Source organism: Spermophilus citellus (assembly GCF_964194105.1).
Source record: "Spermophilus citellus genome assembly, chromosome: 1".
NCBI lineage: Eukaryota > Metazoa > Chordata > Mammalia > Rodentia > Sciuridae > Spermophilus > Spermophilus citellus.
This window is the reverse complement of record NC_138182.1, coordinates 208,493,688-208,521,600: the sequence shown is the minus strand read 5'-3', so window position 1 is coordinate 208,521,600 and position 27,913 is coordinate 208,493,688. Positions and strand designations below refer to the sequence as shown.

General features: G+C 34.3%; 1 protein-coding gene across 1 annotated transcript; it reads right to left on the bottom strand.

Annotated features, from left to right (window-relative positions):
• Nucleotides 1-88: 88 nt before the first annotated feature.
• SPATA9 (spermatogenesis associated 9) lies at nt 89-27,913 on the bottom strand (the record flags this gene model as incomplete). Its single annotated transcript, XM_081300737.1, has 5 exons — nt 89-467; nt 6,032-6,127; nt 17,534-17,755; nt 27,591-27,679; nt 27,853-27,913. The coding sequence occupies 5 exons, from the start codon at nt 27,911-27,913 to the stop codon at nt 183-185; spliced, it is 753 nt and encodes a 250-aa protein (XP_081156863.1). The 3' UTR covers nt 89-182.

The window sequence follows — 27,913 nt, the reverse complement described above, 5'->3', positions numbered from 1 at the left end:
AGTAGTATCCCCCATCCTCACCCTGGAGCTTTTTTTTTTTTTTTTTTTTTTTTTTTTTTTTTTTTTTAAGAGCAGACAGAGCATTTGGTATATGTAAACTAGCTTCCTAGTTTTGTCAGATGAAATGTGCCATTTCATAGATAATTCAAGGTCTCTGCAGTGATGTTTGTGTTTAGATTTCTTCATTCATTTATTTCAGCTGATTGGTCAAACACCGAATGTAAAACCTGGATCTTATTACTCTGCTTATTAGCAGGAAGCTTGGGGAGATCTGAAATGTTGTCTGGCTTCTCCGACAATGACCTGTAAGGTTTTGCTTTGATTTCACCTTCAGGAAATGCAGGCTCCAAAATCACAGGCTCTGAAAAGGCTTTTCTAAAATTTTCACTCTCTGTGTTTTGCCTTATGGATTCTTCTTCTTGGAAAATGTGCGTTACCTTCTCCAGCACAGCATTAATGCAGACTGCCTATATAATTTTCAAAAATTTTGAAAAGTGAAGTCTCTTTTTAAACTACTAACAACCACAGATAAAAAAAAAAGGCAATAAAATATTTAGCATACATAAATAATCTACATATTCTAATAAAACAGAACTTCCTTTCAGGAAGCACTTGGTATATGGTAAGTATTGGGAGATTGATTCCCTGTTCTAAATACATAACACCAAATTCTAAAGAGTATTTAAAACCTAGTATGCTTCAGTTAAAATGTGCTTTACATCTTTTTTTCCCCTCAATTCATTAGCTGTTTCACTTCTTTATTCTTCTGACTAAATATAATGAAACATTTTTTGAGAGATGGAATTTGTTCCCAAACATTTCAAAGTAGGCTTTTTGTTTTAATTTCTTCCTCCCAGACTTTGCTTGTACCTGTGTGTACAATGGGAAGGACATAAACATTTTGGTAAGAATCTAGTAAGCTTGCAAATCAGTGATTTCTAAGCAAACACATGACCCAATTTCCACCTTAAAAAAAAATGCCATTCAGTGCTTCAAGGAGAAACGTCTCAAAACAATTTTAAAAATTAGAGTCTCTAAGAAGGATATTCACTAAATTTCCCCTCTGAGTTTTCTAACAATGAAAATGATGATGATGATGATGTCAAGTAGTTAAGACAAGCAAAGAGAATAGAAATTTCTATGAAACATGAACTTAAACTAGTTTATTTTACAAAAGAAATGCTTCAAGATGGAATAACAGAGCATAAACACAAAAGGTTTTCTTGAAGAGGTAGTAGCAGTAGCAGAGAGAGAAATGTGTCACAGTAGATTGGATAGAGAGAGGTGATGGGAGGGGAGGGTAGCAGAATACAACAGACACTAGTATGGCTGTATAATCAATGTGATACAGCAATCTGTACACGTGGAAAAATAAGAATTCATACCCCATTTGAATCAAATGTATGATATGTCAAGATCATTGTAATGTTTTGAGCAACTAATAAAAAAAAAAAGGTAGTAGCAAAAGGGCTGAGAGACTCAGGCTTTGAAGAACTTCAGCTGGATCCTGCCCACTTGCCTGCCTGCCTCTCATAGAACACAGGAGCACAGCTTTTCCACACTTCTCCAGTTAGCGTGTGGCCAATGAAATAAAATGATATGTCTGCTGGGAAAGAGGTCAGGAAGGGTATTTGGAAGTTTTTCCTCCTACCTAAAGAGATCTTTGTCTTTTGCCTCTATCTTCCCCTTCCAGCTTCAGACACTGATATTGAGATGATGCCTGAGCATGAGGTAACAAACCTAAGGACTAAAAAGTTTTTAGAGAAAAAGGTAGAAAGACCCAGATGTCTTAATCTGTTCATATTGCTATCACAAAAATATTATAAACTGAGTATCTTATAAACAATAGGATTATTTATCAGTTCTGGAGATTAGAAAGCCCAAGGTCAAGGTGATGGCAGGCAGATTCTGTCTGGTGAGGGCCTGCTTTGTTCATAGATGGTGTCTTTTAACTGTGTATATATGGTAGAAGAGAAAAAGACAACTCTCAGGGACTTTTTATAATATAAGGGCACTAATCCCATTCATGATGCCTAATAATTTCACAAAGATCCTACCTACTAATATCAAACCTTGGGGGTTAGTTAACATACAGATTTGCAGAGGACACATTCAGACCAGAGCACCTGGTTTCTTGATGGCATTGTAGATCCCACTATACAAAATTAGGAACTGCCTAACTAACTACGGACTTCTAATTAAGATGATTAAATGTCAGTAACATATTTTTATATTTTTTGGTACTTGCATTTTGAATGTGCCCAAACCCAGAGCTAGAAACTTTCAAATCTATCACTTCTAACAACACATAATCTCATCCACATAACCCAATATGATCATTTACTATGCTGTATTGTGAAAAAAAAATATTGTAAAGTTCTCTTATTTGATATTCCCTCTTTCATCATCTACAAAATTATATCTATGCCCATTTTAAGGAACTTTACTCGAGTCTCAGAAAACGAAGAGTTTTGATTGAGGTCAGTATGCCTTTCTTTGTTTTAACCTGTACCCTACCAATTTCTCTGTCGGTTGTTCCTTTTCTCTTCAACCTGTCACTCTTTTTTTTCCTAGTACCGGGGATTGCACTCAGGGGCACTCGACCACTCAGCCACCTCTCCAGCCCTATTTTGTATTTTATTTAGAGATGGGTTCTCACTGGGTTGCTTAGTGCCTTGAAGTTGCTGAGGCCGGTTTTGAACTCATGATCCTCCTGCTTCAGCCTCCTGAGCTGCTGGGATTTTATGTGCAACCTGTCACTCTTGACTGGCTCTTCCCCTACAATACTCATGAATAATCTTCCATCCTAAAATTGGAATTCCCTGCAGCCCTGTCTCTCTCTTGACTGCTATATAACTTTCTCCTCTTAGTCAAACCAGTTGATGTTCTTGGTTTCCATTTTATCATCTCCTATTCACTCTAAAACCTGTTTATTTCTGTCTTTCTTATCCCAGCATGCACTGAACTAGTTCTCAAAATGATTAAGCTTAGCATCTTAAATACTAGATATACTTTTCAAATCTTTCTTTTACTTGATCTTTTCTGCTTGTATTTGATAACCATTCACACCTTCCTGAGTCTCTTTATTTCCTTGTCACCATTTTTTCCTGATTCTCTTCCTGCTTTTCTGAGTGTTGCTTTTTTTGTCTCCTTCATAGATAAATTCCTTCTTAGTTCACCTTAAATGTTGCTATTTTCCACATTTCTGTTGACTGCATTCTTTGCACTTGGCATGGTTCCACTCATGTGGTATTAATCTCCAATACATGTGTTATTTATTTTTAAAACCATAATTCCAACCTTGGCCTCTTTCAGGCCTTGGATGCTTATCTGATCAATTAACAGTTCACTAAGAGGTTTTTATTATTTGCTTGTAAAATTTATAGTGTTACAAACTGGGATGGTTTCAAATAGGCTTTGAGAAACTGAAGTTTAATTTTGGTTTTAGTTTAGTTTTTATTTTCCTATACTCATCCATCCTACTATATTTGTAGAGTACTTACATCTTAATTCAATTGATGCCAATTTTATACAAGATTCATATTTAAGATATTGAGAACTTCTCAAAAACATAAAATATTTGCAAAATATTTGATACATTCAAGATTTTTTTAAAAACATGAAATAACATGTTTAAAAGTAAGTTGTAGTTTTTCAAGAATGTCTTGGGTTTTTTTTTTTTTTTTTTTTTTTTTTTTTTTTTGGTGCTGGGAATTGAACCTCATGCCTGCTAGGTAAGTGCTTTACCACTGAGCTATCCTTGCCAGCCTTTAAACATTTTTTTTTAAGGGTCTCACAAAAGTTGCCCAGGTTGGCCTTGGATTTGCAATCTTCCTACATTAGCCCCCCTAGTAGCTGGGATTACTGTCATGTACCACTAGGGTGCAGCTGGGTGTGCAGGTTTAGATATTCTTAGCCTTTTGCATTTCCGTAAGTATTTTAGAATCAACTTATACACACACAACTAACTGCTTGGATTTTGATTGGGACAGGTATAAATTTATAGATTGTGGGGGAAAGATTAATATCATTTGTTTTGATATAAAAATATGTAAGAATTCCAGCAAAACATAAATTGATTATGAGAAATTAAAGATCAAAATAAATAGATACATATGTTCCTGTATTAGGAGAAGGACTTATTCGGTTATCAAGACATCGTATAAGGCTCTGTAATATAGTGCTAAATTGGTGCAAAAATAGACAAACAGGCCAACTATAAACAGACCTACATAAAAAGACACTTGATTTATGATTTTTAAAAAAGGGGTGGGGGTTCTTCTAGGACAATAGAAAAAAGACTTTTGTTTTCTGAGAAATTGAGGTAAATCAATTGGATACTCATGGGGGAAAATATTTGGCCCTTTTCTCAAACCAATTTCACATGGATTATAAATCTAAAAGTGGAAGGCAAAATAATATATTTTCTAGACTACAATAGGAGAATATTTTTGTGGCCTTGGATATAAGTTGAGATTCTCTAATTAGGATACAAAGTCTTAGCAGAAAGGAAAACATTAATAAATTGAACTACATTAAAATGAAGAAAATGAGTGGTAAGAGAGTGAAAAAGCAAGTCACAGGATAAAAACAGAAATTTGCCCATATATAATCTCAAGAAGACTTTCTCCTATAATATATTTTTAAAGTACAAATCAATAATTTAAAAAATTTGATATCTCTCAACAGAAAAAGAGACTTTAACAGAAATGCAAAAGGAGGATATCTAAATATCCATTTAATGAATGCAAATCATTGAAATGAAAATTAAAATCACAATGAACATAATACTACATACCCACAGAAATGGCTGAAATGGAAAATATTGACAATACCAAGTGTATGTGGTAATCTAAAGTAATTGCGATTTTTATAATGTGCTAGGATTAGTGTAAATTGCTACAAACTATTTTGGAAAACTGTTTTGTAATACCTACTAGAGATAAACATATGCATACTCAATGACCTAAAAATTTCACCAAAAGATATGTACAATAATATTTATAGTAATCTTATTCATAATAGTCCAAAGTGGAAATACTCCAAATGCTCATCAGCAGTTGAAGTGGTAAAATAATGATGATAGAGGGAATACTACATGGCAATGTCAATGAACAAACTATTGCTACAGACAACAAATGAATCTCACAATGATGCTGAGCAAAAGAAGACAAACACAAAAGATTATAAGCTATATTATTTCATTTACATACAGTTTAAAAGCTGAACTATCATGGTAGTGGTTGCCTTTATAGAAAAGGGTAATGAAGGGGCTGGAGTTGTGGCTCAGTGGTAATGTGCTTGCCTAGCATGTGTGAGGCACTGGGTTCCATCCTCAGCACCACATAAAAATAAATAAAATAAAGGTATTGTATTCATCTACAACTAAAAAAAAAATTTAAAAAGGGTAATGATTTTAAGTATAAAAGAAAGAGATCTCTAGAATGATGGTAATGTTTTGCTTCTTTACCTGATTACTGCATAGATTAATAGATTTTGTGATAATTCATCAAGCTGTGCACTTTTCTCTTTCTATGTTAGAAGTATTTTTAAAGTAAAATATAAATGGCTATTGATTAACAGAAAATAAAGCCCTTATAATGGATAAAATCTTCAATATTTTTGTCATGTACAGCACTTGTCATCAAAATATTATATGCTAATATTTGTATTCTCCAAATTCATAGACTCAAAAATGATGAATGCTGAACTGCAGCTATCATAGGATATAATAAATGGAACAAATGTAGCTAAATGAAAGCAAAAACTAAAATGTCTTGACCAAAAGCCTTCCAACAGTAATAAACTTTCTGAAAATAATTTTAGTTATTAAAGAAAACTGATTTTTGTTGGATCATTTGGCTCCTCAGAAAGTATCAAACATGAAATTATTTTTGTGTTACAAGAGAATGGTACCTTAGTTTGTGAATAGTATCATTAAAGATAACATCATATAGCACACAATTGTAGTATTATCTTTAACATTGCTTAAGATAAGTTATATTTATTTCTAGATTCCAATAGAACTTACCAAATAAATTAGTGCTGCATATGAAGCATATATTATGCTGGTTAAAGCAGTCTTTGCTGGAAAGGAAATGATATCACACAAAGAACCCTTTCTGACCTGCAAAAATAGAAAAGATATTCTTATTAAAACAAAAATTTCCAATGTTTCAGTGTTCTATTTTACTATGTTATTACAGAATGAGAATTTAAATTTTTATTTTTAAAAAAGTCATCTACATTGCAACTATCTGGACTTCTTTCCACATTTTGAAAATATATAGTTTTTTTAACTTTTAACAAGAAAATACTTTCTACTAATCAAAACCTATGACAAATCTATAATCTTGCATTTTTTGAAATTCTTTAAACCTTTTATGATTATAAACTGTGCTCACTAGGAGGTGCTGCTGTGCATATTTGAAAAAAACAGTCTTTTCTTTGTTCAAATTTATATAATCAGTCCTTACTAAATTATTCACAACCTCAGTGAAGCAAACAGCAATCAAAATACTAAGCATTTCCCGGAGATTAATGATCTGCTTGGATATGTTAATCATGAGACTGCTAAAGGCCAGCACTGACTTTAGATGGTCATTAAGCTTCAGGAAACCCTGTTATATCCAGCTTGCTATTTCGAAGGTTATGCCAGCCAATAATGAATTTGCCTCTCAGTTTTTTCTAGTTTCTGGTACTAGATGTCCCTACTTTAAACATATCAGTATAACATATTCAGTTTATGGGAACTATATTATCTAACAGGCCACGTCTGTGTTCTTGAGCAGGATATGAAATGAAAACATTAGGAAAACATTCCCTTCCCGCTCAGCAGTGAGGTGGCAGTTAGCCATGTTCCTCCGAAGCAACAGCCAAGCCACTCAGTGGTTTCGATGAACTCCCCAAAGGTACAGACTGTGGCTAATAAAATCATGTAAATTCACAGTAGAAAATGCACACAAACTCGAAAGAACAGTGTGTACCATGTTTGTTAAAAAGTTATTTATAGCATTGAAAGTGAAGTAAGCCAATCCCAAAAAGCCAAAGACGGAATGTTCTCTGTGATTAGTGGATGCTGATGCAAAATGGGGGAAGTGCGGAGCATGGGAAAAATGGAGGAACTCTGATTGGGCAAAGGGGAAGGAGGGGAAGGGAGAGGGTATGGGGGCAGGAAAGATGGTGGAATGAGATGGACATTATTACTCTAGGTACATGTAAGACTGCACCTATGATGTGACACTTTTGTGTACAACCAGAGAAATGAAAAGTTTTGCTGCAATTGTGTACAATGAATCAAAATGCATTCTGCTGTCAAATATACCCAATTAAAATAATTAATAAAAAACACGAAAGCAAATAGGTCTTTAAAAAAATGAACTATGTGCTTCATAAATGTTCTCTTTAATTCTTGAAACAATCCTACAAAGTTGTTGTTGTTATTATTATTATTATTCCACAAAAAGAAAACAGAGAAATAGGTAATATAGTTGGCAAGTAGTAAAGTTAGATTTAAGCCAGGAATCCCATTCCAGGGTCTGAACCTTTCATCTGATCATTAAGCTATGTTGCCAACACAGTTGTATTGCCTTGGAATTTACTGCTTATGAAGAGTGGAAAGGGACTGTGTTGTAATAGCTAATATTTATCTCATGGGTTTGCTGTTAAATAAGAAAATGCTTATAAAGTGCTTAGCAGGATACCTATGTATGAGTAGCAATAAGGGGCTTGGTAGACATGATTAATATTATTAGTACCTTAAGAGATGGGAAAGAGTTAAGTTCAAAATCATAAGCCTAAGAAATTATTCAATTCCAAACAAAAATAAGCCAAATTAATCTGTACGGTGTCAAGAAAATGGGTATTCCCATTAAGAGTGAGATTAGTGACTGGAAGGCAGTATGAGATTTTGGTGGGAGGTGGTTATGGGTGACTTGAACTGTAGATTGTGTTCAGTTTATGAAAATGCATTGAGCTATATGCATAGTGATTTTCATTTATTCTCCATATTTCAATTTAAAAGTTCAAGAATCATGTCTAATATTTTTATGATAAAATAAACAACTTTGCATAGAAAAAATCTGGACAGAAGTGTAACAAAATTTTGATAGCTTTTATGATTTAGTCATATAGCTTTGTAGACTTAACATTTACAGAACACTCATATACCAGGTTCTATCCTACAGCTTTACTTGCACTGCCTCATTTTATCAACAAATCTATGAAAGGGTAACACAGGTTCAGAGATTAAATTCTTTGTTTTCTGTGTTTTTTTTTTTTAGTTAAATTGAAAGAGCATATGGTATTTTTTACAAATGAAACAATTAAAATATAAGTGAACTTTGCATCCTATTATAGTGTTTATATAGTAAGTTTTTGCTTACTGCTACCATTACTAAATGAAGAATAAAATTGTTTATCACAGTCTTCTTGCCTCCCTCTTATGTGGTTTATGGAATGCTGAAACCAAGAATACCATCTGCCTATTAGCGGAGAGTGTTGCAGAGAGCCTGTTTCCTTTCTTCTTCCTTTATCTTCAGGCCATACTAACTCCTAGATATAGGGGTAGGTATGACTCCCTGTATAAGTCAACTTGGAAAATTTCCCAGAGTTCCTAGCTTCAGCAAAGTTTCCAGGAAATGAAGTAGGAGTTGCTTTTTCCTTCTTGCTGGAAGAACCAAAATGACAGAATGCCTCTGAATCTAACAGTAAGACTGTACAAGGAGACAAGCATACAAGTAGAGAGCAGATTTTTCAGGAGAAAGAAAAACAGACACACCCCTAACAAAAGGCTTCTTCACAGTGTGAAGATTCATATGAATGGTGTCCATATTTGACAGTAGGCCATATACAATTAAGTAAAAGTGGGCCTGCATGAGAAATTACTCTTTCTCTCTGTTTTGCTACATCTTTCTCAGATTCAGTCTTTCACTTTATAAGTAATTAAAATTGATTAGTTTCAAAATAAATTATGAAAACAATATATGTTATGCTTCTGAACAATTTATCTGTATATTGCCTAAGGGTCATTTTTTCCACTATTTTATTGCTTTTAACAAATACTTTCTATTTCTGCAACAAATCATTCTTGTAGAAAATGTATTTCCTCCAAAATTGATGTGCCTACTGGCAAGTAGCCATTTTTCAATTTTATGACTTGCAGTACATATTTTTCATATTATAAACCATCCTGTTTCATTTTGGCTTGCTTTTAGTAGGAATAGTATATGGTCAAAACTGAGATAAATAAACAGGAGAAATTTGGTAAATGGGAATCTTTATTTAAATTGTCTTGGCTTATTTAAATTTTTTTCTCTTAACCGTGTTATATTAATTTCATTTTATTTGCATATGTGAGTTAAAAATATCTTAGTATCAATGTTATGTATATATGTCATTGTTGTGGTCCTCCTCCTCCTCCTCCTCTTCTTTTCTTCTTCTTATTTGGGAACATTAACATATACAATAGGCATATATGTTTAAAAAATGTATATATTAAAATTTTTTCAACCTATAAACTTCTTCCATATAATTTTGACTGCCTCATTTCATAAAAGAAGTATCTGTGTTCGTTTTTGGTTTTTTACTAATAATGACATAAATTACAAGAAAGTTGAAAAAATAAAGAAAATAAAGATCCACATATACATGATCTAAAGGTTGGAGAATTACCAAGCCTGACTTAGATTGTGTTCAAAATCACCTTGATGAGCGATACAAGGAGAGGTATAGAGAAACTCTAGCTTGATTATTTACCAACAAACATTGCAAGAACACTGACTGCTGTTAATAGATAAAGTATGGGGGCAGGGATGTTTCCTATTAAGTTGAAAAAGCTTCATGATCATGTCTTTGTTTAGTGACCTCAGAACACCCAAGAACACAGGCAAGACTCCTAGCAGTTCACAGTGAAGAAAGCTGTTTGACTTTGTTTAGCTCAGTATTGACACGCTGTAGAACCTTGTTTTTGAGCATGCTTTTAATCAGGTGGTCCTGTAAAGGTCAAATGTCCCAACTTCTTGGTACACTTGGAGAGGTCCTACTTTCTAGGAAATATCTTTTTTCCCAGGTCTGAATCATACTAGCCAAGTTAGACTCATGGCAGTCCCATTAAGGATGCACAGAAGTTCCTAATATTTGTATGATTTAGAAATATCCCAAACTGGAATCTACCTTGGAATGTCAGTAATGAGAAAGACTACTTTAGTTATTGTCAGCATGCTAATGAAAGTACTTATTTATCTTCATGTTCTTCAGGAAAGTGATCTATGAGATAGTACTAGTAGAACCATTTAAGAGGTTTATTTTTCTTTCATATATAAACTTCTAACCTCCTTCCTGAAAAGAGATCACCAGTTCACTGGGATGAAATGAACTGCCAGGCATTGTGAAGGCTGAGGGTTTGCTTCACGTTTGCCCATATCATACCTTATACCACTCCACAATGCCTACACAAAATAAAAACAGTCATCTCAGATGGCTTTATAGAGATAACTCTGTCACAGGAAGAGCTCCTGGTCCTGTGGCCCTGCATTGGTCTGCCAGAATCAACAACTATGTCTGGGAGCTGACGTGTCTTGGCTAAAGTCAGCATTAAAGCTGATTATCTAGGTCACTGCAGGGAGAGCAGCTGCAGGCTTCACTCAGCCAGGCAGTTCTTAAAGCTGGGCAGATGCACCATTCTGTAAATATAGGTGCTGGGGATGTCGGAAACCTCCAGGGCATTCTCTGCTAAGTTTTTTCCATTTCTGAGGCCTCACAGGCTAGCTGCTGTTCTATTACTGCAGAACCTGAAGAGGTTTGAGGAGCAACCTGACTCAGCATCCACAAAGGAAAGCCTCTTTCAACTGGATGGTCAGAGGAGAAGCCTGACCCCAATTCTCTGTGCTCATGTTATAACAGGTCATTGGAATCTCTTTAGGTCACTTGTATCAATTAAATTTGGGGGGAGCTCATGTTTGGCACATACTTCAATATGCTAAGAAATAGGGGACATGGTCTAGATCTGAACATCCAAGCAGAAAGGCCCAGGTAGATTGTTGAGGGAGTCTTGGGACAGAATCCATTCTCTGATTATCTTGAGGAGACCATTACTATATGCATCATCTCAGACTTCCCTATGTCAAAAGGCTAAAACACTATTCTGGTTATTGTCAGTATTCTAATAAAAATGCCTCTTTATTTCCATGTTCTTAAGGAAAGTGATCTATAAGACAGTACTGGTAGAACCATTTAAGTTGTTCTAGGTATGAATGCATCACCCTCAGACCAGTGACCAGACAGATCACTTGAAGAAGATCTTTAGAATATACTTTCAGATGGGTTATTAGGCCATGTACCTTCCTACAAGCAGTTTTCATAAAATGTTATCCCCCATGCATTCACAAATACCACCCTTTGCATAGAAAGCAATTCCAGCTCTTTCTTCTTTTTAATTTCCTATAACACCAAGCTCCACCTTGATGCAGGCAGCCTAGGAATTCTTAAAGGAATTCATGCTGGAACCAACTCTGGATAAGTTGAACTCTATGTCATGTAGCTTCTTCACACTGTGACATTCACCTCACAGCATAGTCTGGTAACATGGAGACACTTCATCCACAGAGCAATCCGTTGATTTCTGCCACTTCTCATATCTCATATGTTTCTCTGTTGTATCTTTGACTCTCTGGGCCACTCTATTCATATTCATACTTCTATTTTTATCCTCACGGAGCCTTTCAAATTTGACATGTTATTTTCTTTCTTGCTACAACTTAGTTTCCTCTTAATGGAAATTCTGCTTCTCTACCCAAACTACCACATATCATTCAAGTGAAGCTTCTTCCTCATTCCCAGCCCTCAAGGACTCTGAAACCTCTGACCAGGGATTGTCTTTTGTTGTCTTACTCCAGCCATATAGAATTATTTGTTTTCCAAATAAGTCATACTCTCAGTTACCTCAGTACCTTAATATATACTATTTTCTTCTTGGAATGATTCACTTACTTCTTCACTTGCAAATTCTTCTTCCTTCAAGTTTCAGAATACCAAATCTTCTAGAAAGCCTACACTGACCACTCTGGATTCATAGGCCTCTTCTTTATGCTTCCTTTGTATACTTGGCACCCTTTAATCATATGCTTATTACTAAACCTCACTGACATTGTTTTCTGTTTTACCTACCAGCCCCACAGTCCACAGAGCAAGCAAGAGAGGTCTCTGAATCCCTAGAACCAAAACTAGTGATTTTACATGTCATGTTTTCAACAAATATTGTTGAATGAATAAAAAAAGTTAAGTTATATTTCTCTTACTTCCCCAAAGAAATTTAACCATCTTATATTAAAACTTGTGAAGGAAGATATTAAGTAAAGCTAAAGGCCATCTGATTCCTTCAACATGGCAGACTGAGAACCACTTGCACAAAAACACTGAGAAATTCCATATAAAATGAAACTCAAAATATTTAGCATAAGAATGATTTTACAAAAAAAGAAAGAGAAGTTCCCTGTGCCAGGAACAAAGATGGAACTAAAAGCCAGAGAAGCAAGTGTATGAGTTTATACTTCAGAAACTCTGGGAAGTTATTGGACCCTGAGATAATGATTGGGTGCCTGAGTTCTAATACAAAGACTGGAGATGAAGTGAAAATTGGGCCTTTGCGGAGCTTCAATTTCAGTGAAATTGAGACTCAAAACAGAGTTCTCCACCTGGGACTGGAATTCTCCTATGAGAGATTAAAACCCTAAGACTGACCTTACAAAGGGATCTGAATTTACCCTTTCAGCAGGAAAATCTAAGCTGAAAAAAGAATAAAGCTTGCTCCCAAGATTGCTGATACCCTTGGAAACAAAGCAAAATTTCTCTAAAGGGATGGTTGGTTCCACCAGTAAATACAGAAGGGATTTTTATTAAAGACAAAACAAAAAACCTCTGTTGGAGAAAATGCTTCAGTTAAAAGTTATGAAACATAAGTAAATTATCTAATATATGATATAATATAAATAACCATAGTTAGAAAAATTAGCATTCCCCCTAATATTTCAAAGAAAAACCATGTAAAAGACCATTCCTAAATAAATATGTTCAGAATGATTAAAGACTTTTTTTTTTTAAAAATGAATAAACTTGTAAAGGACCCATTAAAAAGATAAAAGAAGCAGAAATTTTAGGTGCAACACCAAATAGAACTTGTAGAAATGATAAATGTAATGTTTTAAAATTAAAATACACTGACTAAATAGGGAAAACAGTAGAGTGAGTCAATGTAATTTTCCTATGTTCTTATATGAATACATGACCAGTGTAACTCCACAACATGTACAACCACAAAAATGGGAAATTATACTCCATGTATGTAGGATGTGTCAAAATATATTCTATTTTCATGATTACTAAAAAGAACAAATAAAAAATTTAAAAATACACTAAATGAAAGAGCATTTTAGGCATAATTACTAAGGATGTATCAAAAAGAGACAAAGAAGGCTGGGGTTGTGGCTCAGTGGAACAGCACTTGCCTAGCATATGTAAGGTACTAGGTTTGATCCTCAGCATCACATAAAATAAATAAATAAAATTAAGGTATTTTGTTCATCTACAACTAAAAAAGAGAGAGAGGAAAACATAAGGAAGGCAAATACACATAAAGAATAAAATGAGAAGATCCAAAATATGTTTTAATAGCCATTCTATAAGAGATTAAAGAAAAAACTAAAGAAGCAATACTTGAAGAAATAATGACTAAGAATTTTCCAAAACTGAAGAAATTATCCTCTAATTAGGAATCAGAAGGATTCCCAATAAAGGACACCCTCCCTGAATACAGTTTGGTAATAGCTAATGAAACCTGGAGCAATCCCTCTTCAGATATATACCCGAAGAATGTTTCACACATTTATTTGCATGTATTTGCAAGCATATTCACTGAAGCACTGTCTTCAACAGAAAAAAAATTAGAAACTAAACTGTCCATCAACCCAGTATCAGATGAACTATGGATCTTTTTTTTTTTCTTACCAGAGAGAGAAGCTAAAAATAAACCCTAGCTACATATTTATCAATGTCAAGTAAGAACAGTCTCAGAAGGATAGGCACAGTATAATTTATATAAACTTAAAATATACATAGAATAAAACTATATGCATCTAATGTGAAAATATATATATATATATATATGTAGTAAAAATATAGAAGTACGGACATATTCACATCAACTTCAGTGTAATGATTGTCTTTGGTGAGAAGCAAAGAGAAGAGAGTAAGCTATAGTTAGTTATATTCATTTTTATTAAGGGGAGATCTGAAGGCAATATGACAAATATTACCAGCAATTTAAATTTGGGTTAGACTTACGATATATTACTTTCTGTGTGTTTTGAAATACTTCATTGATAATAATTTTAGGGATTAAAGCTAGATCGATTAGAACAAGAGCAAAGGAGAAGAGATCTCATAGGTTATTGATTTTGATGTCAAGAGATAGTCACAGTCAGTATATGGACCTTGGACAAGCCAGTTGGTCCCTAAACCTGTCTCTTTCATCTCAGCCTCCAGGAATAAGTTAGATTTAAATTTACCTCAGAAACTGATTGTCAATCAAGGCAAAAAGGCAAACCCATTGTGTTGTTTTTCAGTTCTTATCACCGGATAAAAGGAAGCACATAAGTTCAGCTGCAGTAGATATAATTTTTTCCTGCCACTGAATATTCATGAGTTTTGAGAGAATATTCTCATGGATTTGTTTCATTCCTGTACAGATTGATCTTCCAAGCAAAGGACATGTTCAAGTAGCAAACAACCTTGGAAGCTAGAGAAAGTGTACAGAGACCTAGAAAAGTTCTCTCCAAACCCATCACCTGGCACTAAAGACAAAGTCCTCTTTTTCTCTCCTAGACATTTACATTCCAGGGTGATAAAAAATCACACTCAGGGGTGGGGAGAGAGAGAGACAGAGAGACAAAGAGAAGGCTGGGCAGATGTGTCATGAAAAGCTCAGAGTGTTCCCTAGCATGGTGGCACATGCCTGTAACCCAGTGACTTGGGAGGCTGAGGCAGGAGGATAGCCAATTTAAGGCCAGGATGGACAACATAGTGAGACCCTATCTCAAAATGAAAAATGAAAAGAGCTGAGGATTTAGTTCAGTAGATAGAGCACCCCTGGGTTCAACTCCTAGTACTGAGAAAAAATTTAAAAAGTGCTCAGTCTCTTGATTTCAAGGTTCCTTTCTTTTGAAATAACCTGCCTTATGGGAACTGAGTATAGGGAATCAACAAAAAAATACTGCTCTGATCCTTTTACCATGAATATCAATCTATGTCCCTGACCTAAGCCTGGTGTGTGTGTGTGTGTGTGTGTGTGTGTGTGTGTGTGTGTGTAGCAAGATAATTGATTAGCAAGTAATGGAAAATCTCAGATCCTTGATGGTTCTGAATTAGCAGAGAAGCAAAAAGGAAGACTCTGAATAGCGAAATGGACAGTGTTTTAAAATATGATTTCATATACTAAATACAGAAATATTTTTCCAAAGACATTTCTTATATCAAACCTCTAGAAAATCTATAGGTTTGACAATGCAAGAAAAGAAATAGCAAAGCAAAACATTCAATATGAAGGTGATTTCAATGAGAATTTAAGATAATACAGTTTAGCTATCTTTCTTTTTGATGACCTGAGAATACAGAAATACAGCTTGTAGATCTTAGAGACTCATATGGTTAAAACAAAACAATTTTTTACTTTATTAGATATCAGGTATTATAAATGAATTTTTTTTATAAATGCTGCCCTCAGGCAGTTCATAGCTCACATATCTGATAATTTTTGGAAATGTCAAATTCTTTGATTAAAGAGAGATTCCTACAAAGTAAAATGTTTTTATTATTATTTGTTTAATTTGGACCACTCAGCATTCATTTTATCATCTTTTTGAAACAACCCAGATTTTTATTTGTGAATTTATTCTTTCCATATCAATCTCAGATCATATGATCTGGAAATGGGATGCCAATCCCAAATATAGGGATGAAGCTGGTAATCTGGTCATAGACTAATTAGGGCATCCCATTTTATGGCTTAGAGATGAGCATTGAGACCTAAGTCATTTCTCCTATATAAGTCATTCTCAAAGAATGAACCTGAGGACTTTACTGGGAACATTGGATTAATGACTCTCTTTTCTGCTGTGAAGAAATCTAGAAGGACGTAACCCCAGGAACAGCTGCAAATCATGGAGGAAAATGCCACTCTAAGAATGCAGTCAGCATAGAGCAAGTAGACCCAAGAAATGGAGAGAAAGAGACAAACAGGATCCAAAGGCATCATTTGAGTACCTCTATTGAACCTTGTTTTCTCTCCCTTCAACACAAGAGTTCCAAATGATTCATCCTAGGGTTTAGAGGCCAGACTTGCAAGATTCTAATCCTTTGTAGTGAAAATTTAGGATGCTTTGATCAATGCCCAGACTGAAAAACCCAGAGTTCTGTACTATAAAGTTTAGGAAAAAAAGAAATAGTTCCTTAAAAGTTTTATGAGCTGTTTTCCTTAACAAAACAAAACAGAGCCCCAATAAAACAATGTAGAAAGGGTAATTCAAAATCTACTTAAATATTTTTTTTAAAGAGAGAGTGAGAGAGGAGAGAGAGAGAGACAGAGAGAATTTTTTTTTATATTTATTTTTTTTAGTTCTCGGGAGACACAACATCTTTGTTGGTATGTGGTGCTGAGGATCGAACCCGGGCTGCACGCATGCCAGGCGAGCGCACTACCGCTTGAGCCACATCCCCAGCCCTCTACTTAAATATTGATGGGCTTATCCAAATTATAGTTAAATATACTCAATATATTATATATGTAAAGATTATATTGAAAATACAACAAAATCATGGGGGAAAGAACAAAACAGCCATTTTAAAGATTTATTGTAGAATTTCTTTTAGGTTTGACAGAAATTGTAATTTGCATCCTTATATTTGGTTGAAGTCGATTGAAATGGACCATTTAATAGAGTTAAATAATAAGCTGGGAAAAAAGTCTACATTGCTGGGCTGGGGTTGTGGCTCAGTAAAGTAAAAGTAAAGCACTTGCCTAGAATGTGTGGGGCACTGAGTTCGATTCTCAGCACCCCATATAAGTAAATAAATGAAATAAAGGCCTATCAGCAACTAAAAAAAAGTATTTTTTTTAAAGTCCATATTGCTTCCCCTCCTTTTCAGACTTATTTAAACCAGAAAATACACTATATTGAACAAAAGCAACCATTTATTTCTCTTATCCAAGTACATCTGTTTTACATGGAAGACAACAAAATGCTCCACATTCTCATTTTTAAAATATTCCACATTTAAAGCAGTTTAGCTATCTTTCTTTTTAATGACCTGAGGATACAGAAATACAGCCTGTAGATCTTAGAAGTTTCTTTAACAAAGGTCCACATCTTTTTTTTTTAATTATTTTATTGTTGGTTGTTCAAAACATTACATAGTTCTTAATATACCATATTTCACAGATTGATTCAAATCCACATCTTTTGCCAAAGCAGTAGGTGCTTACCTGAATGTTATATACTGGTTGACTTGGTGCATTAACTTCTCTCAGCAGACGACAAGATATGTCCCTTAACTCCAAAATTCTACATGTAAGCTTAGGATGCAGAAGTTTGGCCACTGACTGGGAAGATCTGGATATGTTGTTTAATCCTTGAATTAATGCTCTCCGATTGATCTTGGCTAAAGTGATAGCCATTCTGGATTTTTTCTGCACAGGTTCTCTTTTCTGAAAAATAAGCCTTTAAAAAGTAACTGATGTGTGATTTTCTAATGCATTATTAAAATCCACTTCTGGCAGAGACTAAATATATAGCTACATTACACATAATATTGTATATGTATTTAGTATCCAATAATTATATACTCACATACAATACATATACCCCCACACTTCAATATGTATATATTTTTTCCTTAGGAAAAATATCCAGAAATGAAGTAACTAGCTAAAAGATCGATATTTTTCATTTTTCTCTGGGTTTATATCTTTTTTTTTTGCATTAATTTCAAAAGTAAACAAGAATCCTTATCCAAACATCAATATTTGAATTATTCAAACAATAATACTTATTCAAAATGGTTATAAATATTTTCCCAGTCCACTTAAATTTTTTAAATTATAAAATGCAGCATACATACAATATATATATGTACATGTATAATTTAAAGAAAAATAAAATAAATTTCTGCATGCTAATCAGCAAGTTTAATAAAATTTTACCTCTCAATACTGTGAAAATTCTATCAGTATTCTGATAGAAAAAAACTGTAGCATTACATAATATAGTTCTTTCTCTGCTCTACCAGTAAGTGAACCATGGGGCAATTACTTACAATGTGGTTAGACTACATTCCAGGCAACAAACAAATATAGTTTCCATTATTCATGTAAGTAATTTTGTGGGTTATTTTGGCATTTTAGGATATAACTGGAGGGAAAGTACTCGTTAATAAGTACTGGTTAAAAACAAGTAACTCTGGACCTCTAAATATTTGTTCCGCCTAAATATAGAAATACAAAATATTTTAAATAGATTTTTTTGCCCATAACAAACACCATTTTCAATGCCCCTTCTTTTATCCTGAAATAAATGTATTTTTGTTATTTTGTCACTGAAGTTCAGTACTTCTACTACTGCTCAGCATTTGTCAATGGAGATAAACAAAAGCTGTTCTAGCTTCTCAATGAGGATGTATTGCTGTAGCATTTGGTGTTCTGTTGTGAACTGATAAGTTAACTTTACTAAAAAAGTCTATTAGCCCACCAGTGGCCTCAGCCATCCTAGTCAAAACCAATAACAGAGAGTGTCATCTAAATTGCGGACTGCAGAAATTGCTACAATCCCAAGCCATTTCAAAGGAAAGCAAGCCAAAAAAGCAGTTATATGGCAGGTAGAGCAAGAAAAGTAACATGTAAGTACAATCATTTGACAATATTTTCTACCCTGATTGTGGTTGTGAGCACTCCTGGGAGAGAACCCAAATTGTCTGCAGTATCCAAAGCTCTAGCACATACAGATTCCATTTCTCTTGTGACTTTGTACTTTGCTGCACTGACCTCTTCCAACTTCTTCTCAAGGTGTAGCAGCTGGAATTAGTTTGGTCTGATTATAATTTACTTGTGTTTTTTTCTCATTATAATTTACTATCACACAAAGAAGTCCATATGTGATGGAATATATGCAGGTCTACTTTTACTAAATAACTTTGTCTACTTGTCCAAGCATCATGCAGTGTTGGAGGACCCCCTTTTTTTTTGATACAAGGATTTAACCCGGGGGTACTTTACCATTGAGCTGCATCCCCAGTTCTTTTTATTTTTTATTTTAAGACAGGGTTTCACTGAGTTGCTCAGGGTCTCACTAAATTGCTAAGTTTTGACTTGAACTTGTGATCCTCCTGAGTCTGTCTCCCATGTTGCTGGGATTATAGGCATGCACTGCTGTGCCCAGTTAGGTCCACTCATTTTTGCTGTTGCAAAATGTTAAACACTCTGCAGTTTCTCCATCTGTATTTTCATAAGTTTATTTATAAAATCTTGTGATCTGTATGTGTTGGTCTGGATTAACTGATTTCACACATTTATTTGTATTAGTCAATCTTGATTCATTCCCCCAAACAGTACTCTAGAATGACCCTTCAATCTTCACTTTTTTTACAGTTTCTCTTTAATTTTTTTATCTTTGTATAAAAATTAAGTTATTTGTAATTGATAATCTGTTAATCCAACATCTCATGTAGGATTCAGGTTAACTGACTCGTTATAAATATTATTTTAATGCAGATGAACATTATGTTAGTGCCATACTTTGTGTTATCTTCCCCATTTAGTGCCATAAATTCCTAGCTGTCTCTGACAGTCTCAAGCTGATTCTAATGACTATCATCATTGCTTCCCTTACATGCTCATTTGTTTAGTGTGAACACTGCTTATCTTCAGGTTTTTAAAAAATACCTTCCTTTTTTTGATGTGTTCCTAGATTTTTTTTTAAAGAAACAACTGTTACTTTTGAAAATAAAATCTTCCTGACCATCTTTATTTTCCTTGCCACAAAATATGGAATTGAATTTACCAAGAAGACTTCCATTGATGAAGCATGTTTGGTAGTTCTTCTTGTCTCTGGAGACACAAAGGACACTACAGAGGAACAGCTACTTATATCCTTTAGATGCAGAATGAGATTCTCTATATATAAAACAGTCACCAATTCAATAGGAATGAAACCGGAGATCATTATATTTTGTGAAATAAGCAAGACACAAAAAGACAAGTACCACATGGTCTCGATCATACATCAATTATTACAAGGTTGATCTTTTAGAAGTTGAGAGTAGAATAGTTACTAGAGGTTGAGGAGTAAATGAGGGAGAAGGGATGGGGAAAGTTGAAAATGAGTACTAATATATAGGAGCAGGAGGTTTTGGCATGCTCGAGTATATTTGGGTGACTATAGATAACAAAAAGTTATTGGGTATTTCAAAAAGCTAATAGAAAGAATTTTGAAAGTTTTACCACAAACAAATGATAAATATTTGAGGAGGTAGATATGTTAAATCTGCTTTGAACATTCCATAATACATATATATCCAAATATCATATTACTCCATTAATGTATACAATTAATTATTCATAGACCCATTAAAAAATTTATTCTTAAAAAGTCACTAATTTATGATGATGATTTCAATTCACTCTTAGGTTGAGTGAGTTACTCAATTAGTTCTATTAGGAAATTGGTTTTTAAAAAAATTTTTTTAGTTGTAGATGGACAAATATCTTTATTTTATTTATTTATTTTTATGTAGTGCTGAGGATCCAACCCAGTGCCTCACACATGTGAGGCAGGCCCTCTACCACTGGGCTACAACTCCAGCCCAGGAAATTGTTTAAATGTTGACCAAAAATTAAATTTCTTTTCCCTCTTTTTTGTTTTCTATCACCCTAATCATCCTGAAGTTGATTACAAAGTGTGAAAGTTTAGATGATTCTTTCTGTCATCATCATCATCTGAGCACATCACCAAAGGCCAGAAAAGAAATTCAAACTCTCCATCACACCTCAGAGATGCATGCACAAAGGTACTTAGAGGTAACATACCAAAATAAACCTAGCCTCAGTTCATAAGATTGGCTTTAGAATCTTGCTCCAGATCAATCCATTTGACCTCCACTATTTAAATATAAACCCTGCTTTTCCTTTTTCTCTTCTTTTTTTCTAGAGCCAGGCCCATTTCTTTGTCATCAGCAGTTTTAATGCTGAACTCCAATTTCTATTATCTCAGCGTTTTACTATCCTCCATCTATTAAACCAGCCTGTCAGCAAATCTTATTCAATTCTTTCTCTGAATAGTCCTGGAATTCGACCACTTACCACTCAGAGTACTACACCCAGTCTGTTATACTTAGATACCACCATCATCTCTTCTCCAAATTAGTGAATTAGACTCCTAAATAGTTTCCCTGCTTACAGCCTTGCCTGTTTTCATTCTTTCAACAATGTATCAGCCAAAGAGATCCAATTAAAACTCATATCAGATCATACTGCTCAACAGTGTTGATGGCTACTTCTTGAACTCAGTGTAAAAGTCAAAGTACATTCAAACCCCACAAAGTCTGTTACTTCTTTACCTCTATGGCCTCATCCTCTTTTCCTCTTCCTTTCCTACCTCACTATTTGTTGAACTTGTCAGGTAGACTTCGTGAAATGAAGATACCAAGTGGAAATATTTCTTCTCAGACCCAGACAAAATTAGAGCCAGGAAGTTATGAAGGGGGAACGGTTCATAATTTTCTGTCTGAGATAAGAACTTTCTCAAGGACAAAGGCCCAAGAGAGATTTCTTCTCAATATACACATATCCCATGCTTTGTATGCCTTACACATATGAAGAGATTTGTGTAACTAAGTTTAACATTAAGACTGCAATAATTCAGAAAGATGCTGTTGACAGGACACTCACCCATCAGTTATGGCTCTGACAACAAATTTACACCAACTCCTGCCTCTGGTCTCCACTACCGAAGAACACTATATTCAAGTAGCTTGCACAAATCTCTCCTTTTAAGTGCCTTTAAAGTCTTCCTCTTGCCTGGATCTCCTTGAATACCTACATGGTTCTCTATGGCACAGGTACTCCCATTGCCTACTCTGCTATTCCAAAATAAATGTCATTATTCTTTGGAGAAGCTCTCTGATTGTTGTTTAGTTTGATAATTTGTATCTCAGGGACTTTGCACTAGCTATGCCATTTGATTTCTCAAGTGTCCTGGATTTACTCCCTCACTGCCTTTAAATCTTAACTTAAAAATCACTTTCTCACTAGACCCTTCTTGGTTATGCTACCTCAACAATCAATTGTTCATTGGATACCTACTCCCCTACTTTATATCCCTTCTCTGATATATTTTTCTTCTCCCTACATTTACCAATATATAGTATACAGTTTAAGGGCCTGGGGTTGTGGCTCAGTGGTAGAGCACTAGCATGTGTGAAGCAACAGGCTCAATCCTCAGCACCACATATAAAATAAAAAGGTCCATCAACAACAACAAAATTGGGCTGGGGATGTGGCTCAAGCGGTAGCGCGCTCGCCTGGCATGCGCTCGGCCGGGGTTCGATCCTCAGCACCACATACAAACAAAGACGTTGTGTCCGCTGATAACTAAAAAATAAATATTAAAATTTTTTTAAAAATTTAAATATACAGTTTATTTCCCTTGCTTCTTATTTCTGTTTGACAAGAATGCAATTTGTATCACAGCAGTGTTTTATAGCTATTTAGGGGCTCTCTGTCCCCCTGCAAGGCCAAGATTAGTGCCTGGCATGTAGTAGATAGATACTTCACAAATACTTATAAGAATGAATGAATGAATGAATGAAGAGCATCAGAAAATGTAACAAATTAATAATGAGGAATATCAAAGAAATATGCCAAATTTAGAAACCACCTAGAAAGTTTTTCGTGCACAATCTACTTTGCAACTTTCACAATAATGATACTGCTTCACAAGAAACAATTCACCAAAGACAAAAATGCAATTGAATTATAGAACATTCTAGTTATAGTCCTATTCTCATTACATTTCAAAACTTCAACACCATTAAAAGTAATTTCCAGATACTAACGGTGCATCCTCAGAAGTTTTTTTCTCACATTAAAAAAAAAAAAGAGAGAGAGAGAATTCAGAGAAGTACATTTACAAATGTAACATTCAAAATTTTTGGCATGGGTTACAGCATTATGGCATATGTTCTATTTGTAATTCCCAATCTTGTAGTATATGGTTAAATGTAATTTTAACTAATTTTTTTTTAGTTCCCCAATTATAGTAAACATTTCTTCATTCAAATGTAAAGGTTGGCAATTTTAAATTCCTCATATGGAAATCATTTACAATTTGCCTCTGTAAAGCTTTAAAAATTACCTTACCAAGAAAGTAGATACTGAAGGTATTGGGCTGGTTGGGACACAGAGTATGGAGGGTACTAGACCTCAGAAACCACTACCTCAAGCCAAGGTTCTAAAATGAGCTTACTCAGCCCCAGAAAGAAAATTTCATTTAAAATATTTAGCCATGAAGTACTACTTGATAACCATTATTCTGGGTATATCTTCTATAAAAATTATACCACCACTCCCATCAAACTTTTTGTTTTGTTTTAACTGTAGGTGAACAATAAGGCCTTTTCCTGAATAAATAGCCTGGGGTGGGGGAGGATTTAAATACCAACCACAGAATTTAGAGATTTAAAATATAACCCAATTAATAAAGTCCTCTAAGCATTCTTAAAACCATTTCTTTCAGTGCATTTGGGAACTAGGAATCATCCTAGAAATTTAAAAAAAAAAAGCATTTACAATCTGACCTTTTAAAAATAATCTAATTAGCAATATTCTCTGGATAATTTATTTTTGAAGAAAAAATAGCTTCAAAAGTACTATAATGCTCCTTAACTACTCAGATTTCTTGCCAATCTCAGCAACACATTCTTCAAAGTAAGAAAAAGAACAATGTAAGTATTTCAAAAATGATAAAATAATGCTAACTATCATTATGTTCCTCTCTAAGTGGATTAAAGTTCTTAAAAGTAAATAGCTTCAAGAAGATGAAAATGGGAACACAGAATTCTTTCTTTAGGGATCAGAATATCAATCTATTTCTACATAAACCATGCTTTTGGCTCTAGTAGGATAATGAGGCCATTCAGATGGGAGGAAAAGATGAAGGGAGTTATAAAGTTGCAACTTCTTTATTTAAGTAAAATCCAAATTTCTCTAATTTAGGCAATGGGAGAATCACAATTTGGAAGGGATAACAGGGATTTCTTGGCCTGTCTCTGGCTTCTAGGATTCACCTTGAGGCTTTCTCAATAATTACTGTCACCATTGTGCTGCTTTAATCATCTGATATCCAGGATCAACCACGAACACCTGTCCATCTTTTCCCTTTATACCACCAAGTATTAAGAGCATTGCCAAGAAAAGATTCCAGTGTTTCAAAAGACTTTATACTAATGCTAGAAGAATGCAGAAGAGGAAGCAACTAGATTGCAAGTCTAAGATACAGAATTACAGAATTTGGTTTGCCCTCTGGAGCTTTTAAGCCTTATTCTATTTGCTCAACAGTCCACTATCTGGTTGCCACCTCAGCAGGGTGCATCAAGGACCCACACTTTTTGCAGTAAAGACTACACCATACAAGAAATGGATTTGTATAGTGCCATACAACATCACTGACGATAACACTAGAGAGACTGCTGGAGTCTCTAACATCTTCTGAAAGTCAGTTCTATAAGTCTCAGAACTCTACCATAATTAAGAAAGTCCAGTAGGTCTTAACAGTTGAAACTCATGTGTGATTTGATGGTAAACAAGAATGTCTATCACTTTGTTTATTTTTAGAAACATACAAGCTTAGAAATTTGAATCATTTACATAAATACACAGCCATAATCTTCTATTCAGATAAAAAAAAGAAAATTATTTTTGCTAAAAATAGAGTTTAAGTATACTGCAAGCATTATTGGTGAATATGGGTTTGTAGAAGTAAATTTTGGGGGTAAATTCAATTTTACCCACTAAGCATTGGTTCAGTTTTTAAAACTTTCAAAAGTGTAACCTATAATTGACTTCTTTGGGGATTCTTATGGCTGCTAATCCCTCCCTCTTTTTTTCCTCCTTTGACCTTCATAGAATTTCATTCTTCCCTCTGCAAGAATTCCCTTTTTTACTTCTGACTCTCTGCTGATCCCTTTAAACACTGGCATTTCTTGGGGCTCAATCCCAAGCCCTCATATTACTACAGTCTCTCCTTAAAGTAATGACATTTACCATCTTGGTTTAGCTATAGGTATCATTATATGCTTGATTTTATGCATTATATAATGATGATGTAATAATGTATATTTTTAGTCCAGACTTCACTTGAGCTTCCAATCTATGTCTCCAATTTACAGCTAATCTCCATGGCTCAGAAGGGATGTGACAGAATCTCTTAAATTATCCAATTAAATTCATTTCATTATCTCCAAACCCTCTCCTCCTCATAGAGTCCCCTATCCTAGTTAGTAGGACCACTATTGTTCTACCCACTCAAGCAATCCAGAGTTTCCCCCATCACTACATATCCCTCTCACACTACATTGTCAGTTTCCAGATACCCTAAATATCTTGTACCCAACCCATTCTTTTTAACTCCAGTGTATATGTCCTGTCTTTGTTTTTGACTATCATTTGTAAAAGAATTGTACTAGAAGCTCTGCCTCCATTCAAAACACATAGTGGTAACTGAAGAAATAGTTTCATAGTGCAAACTGAATGTCATTTCCATGCTCAGAATCTTTCTGTGAATATCTATGTTATAATTAGGATGAAGCAAGGTCTTTTGAAAAATTTTATTAATTATTATTATTAATTATTATTAATTTTTTTTATTTTTTAGTTTTCGGCGGACACAACATCTTTGTTTGTATGTGGTGCTGAGGATCGAACCCGGGCCACATGCATGCCAGGCGATCGCGCTACCACTTTAGCCACATCCCCAGCCCGCAAGGTCTTTTTTTTTTTAACAAGGAATACAAAGACCACCATATTCTGACTCCTGGTTACATTTTCTAATTTTCTACTATTTTCCTGCCTCAGTCCTTCTATCATACATGCTATTTATTCATATTTACTTGGCATTTAGGGAGTATGCTATGCTGTTTCATACTTTTCAGCCAAATTCACACTGTTTTCTCTGGGTTATTATTCTTTGTCCTTAACTACTTACCTTACCCTTTTCTTTACCTAAAAAAAAAAAAAAAAACAAAAACAAAAACAAAAACAAAAAAATCCTCCTATTCATCCTTTGAGAGTCCACTTAAGTATCCTTCCATGAAGCTTTCTCTAACCATCCTAGGCAGAATCGTTCACTTCTCTAAATTGAATTTACCTCTGAAACACTTAGCATATTCTAAGGCAATTATTTGTTTACAATTTTGTCTTTATTCAATTAAGCTGATTGATGGATGGGATGGTGTCTTGCGTATTATCTCTGTATTCCCTCTGCCCAGCACCAACCAGTAGGGAGTATTTAGTAAACATATACTGGCTGGTTTTCTCAATGAATGGTCAGATAGTTCTTACCCTTGGAATGAGATGTACAGAGTGATTATTGTGTTGCTTGGAGTGCTTTACTGTTTATTTTCTGTTTGGGGCTATGTGCCTCACCTTTGACATTGCCAAGATTTTGATTTCTGAATAAGTAGATTGTTACTGCATCATAAGTGGATTGTTACTGTATCATAAGTGGATTGTTACTGTAACTTTAAGGCATATTCTATTTCAACTGTGGTCAAAATGGCTGAAGCATACTTTTCCATTAACAACTGTGTACCATTGAGTAAATTAGGTTATATATGTCCCCTTAACAAGGTGTTAATTTTTCCTGATTATATGTCTCTTCAAAATTCTTTGTTGCTCTACTCTCCATTTCCAATATTTTATCTATTTCAAATCTTTTTTGGAACAGAGATTTTTAAAATACAGCACATATATACTTTGTTTAAATTGATACCAGTATTTTTCCACATTAAAACACATGCACTTTTACTATATTTATCTTTCCATTGCTACAATTGAGTGTTTGCACTGATTTAATTGCCTCAGATTTTAGCAAAAGTATATCTGGCTTTTTTTTTTCACTTTACCTTAAGCAAATCTTTATTTATTTATTTTTTTGGCCTTGTTCATGAAAGGCAAGCCCTCTACCAACTGAGCTATATCCCAAGCACATAATTTTAAGTGAACTGCATTGCAGTTGTGGCTATGAGATTTCCAGATTTCTAATCCAAGGATTGTCTTTAAACTTACTTTATCTCATTTCCTGATCTACAACCCCTCTTTTTTTCCAGATCATCCTCCCATTTAGGAAGATTGAATTTTCTTTTTTTAGGTAAAATTAATATCTTCTTAAGCTCCAAGCACTTATATAAAAATCAAAGCATTAAATAATCCATATGACAGTAAAAATACAATATATTTTTAAAAATTCATTTTGAAAATTATGAAATCACATTACCTGATTAGATTGTGATAATCTTAGGATGGTAGGAAGTTCATCTTTAAACTCATCTATAAGGTCCATAATTACTTTCTGGATCCCCTCCACTAAGAAAAAAAGAGGTTAGGAAAAAAAGTTTTAAAATTATCCCCTAAATGATTCAAAAGAACTTGGAACACTGGGTTTACCTCCTAAGTGACTGAAAAGAAGAGAACCATAGGGGATCTTATTCTCTGTTGTTCCCACACCCATATTCCCTTTAAAACAAGATTGTGTGTACTTTTTCCAGAACAGTTCTTCAACACATGTCCACATATCCACCCAATGGGTTTGACTGGCAT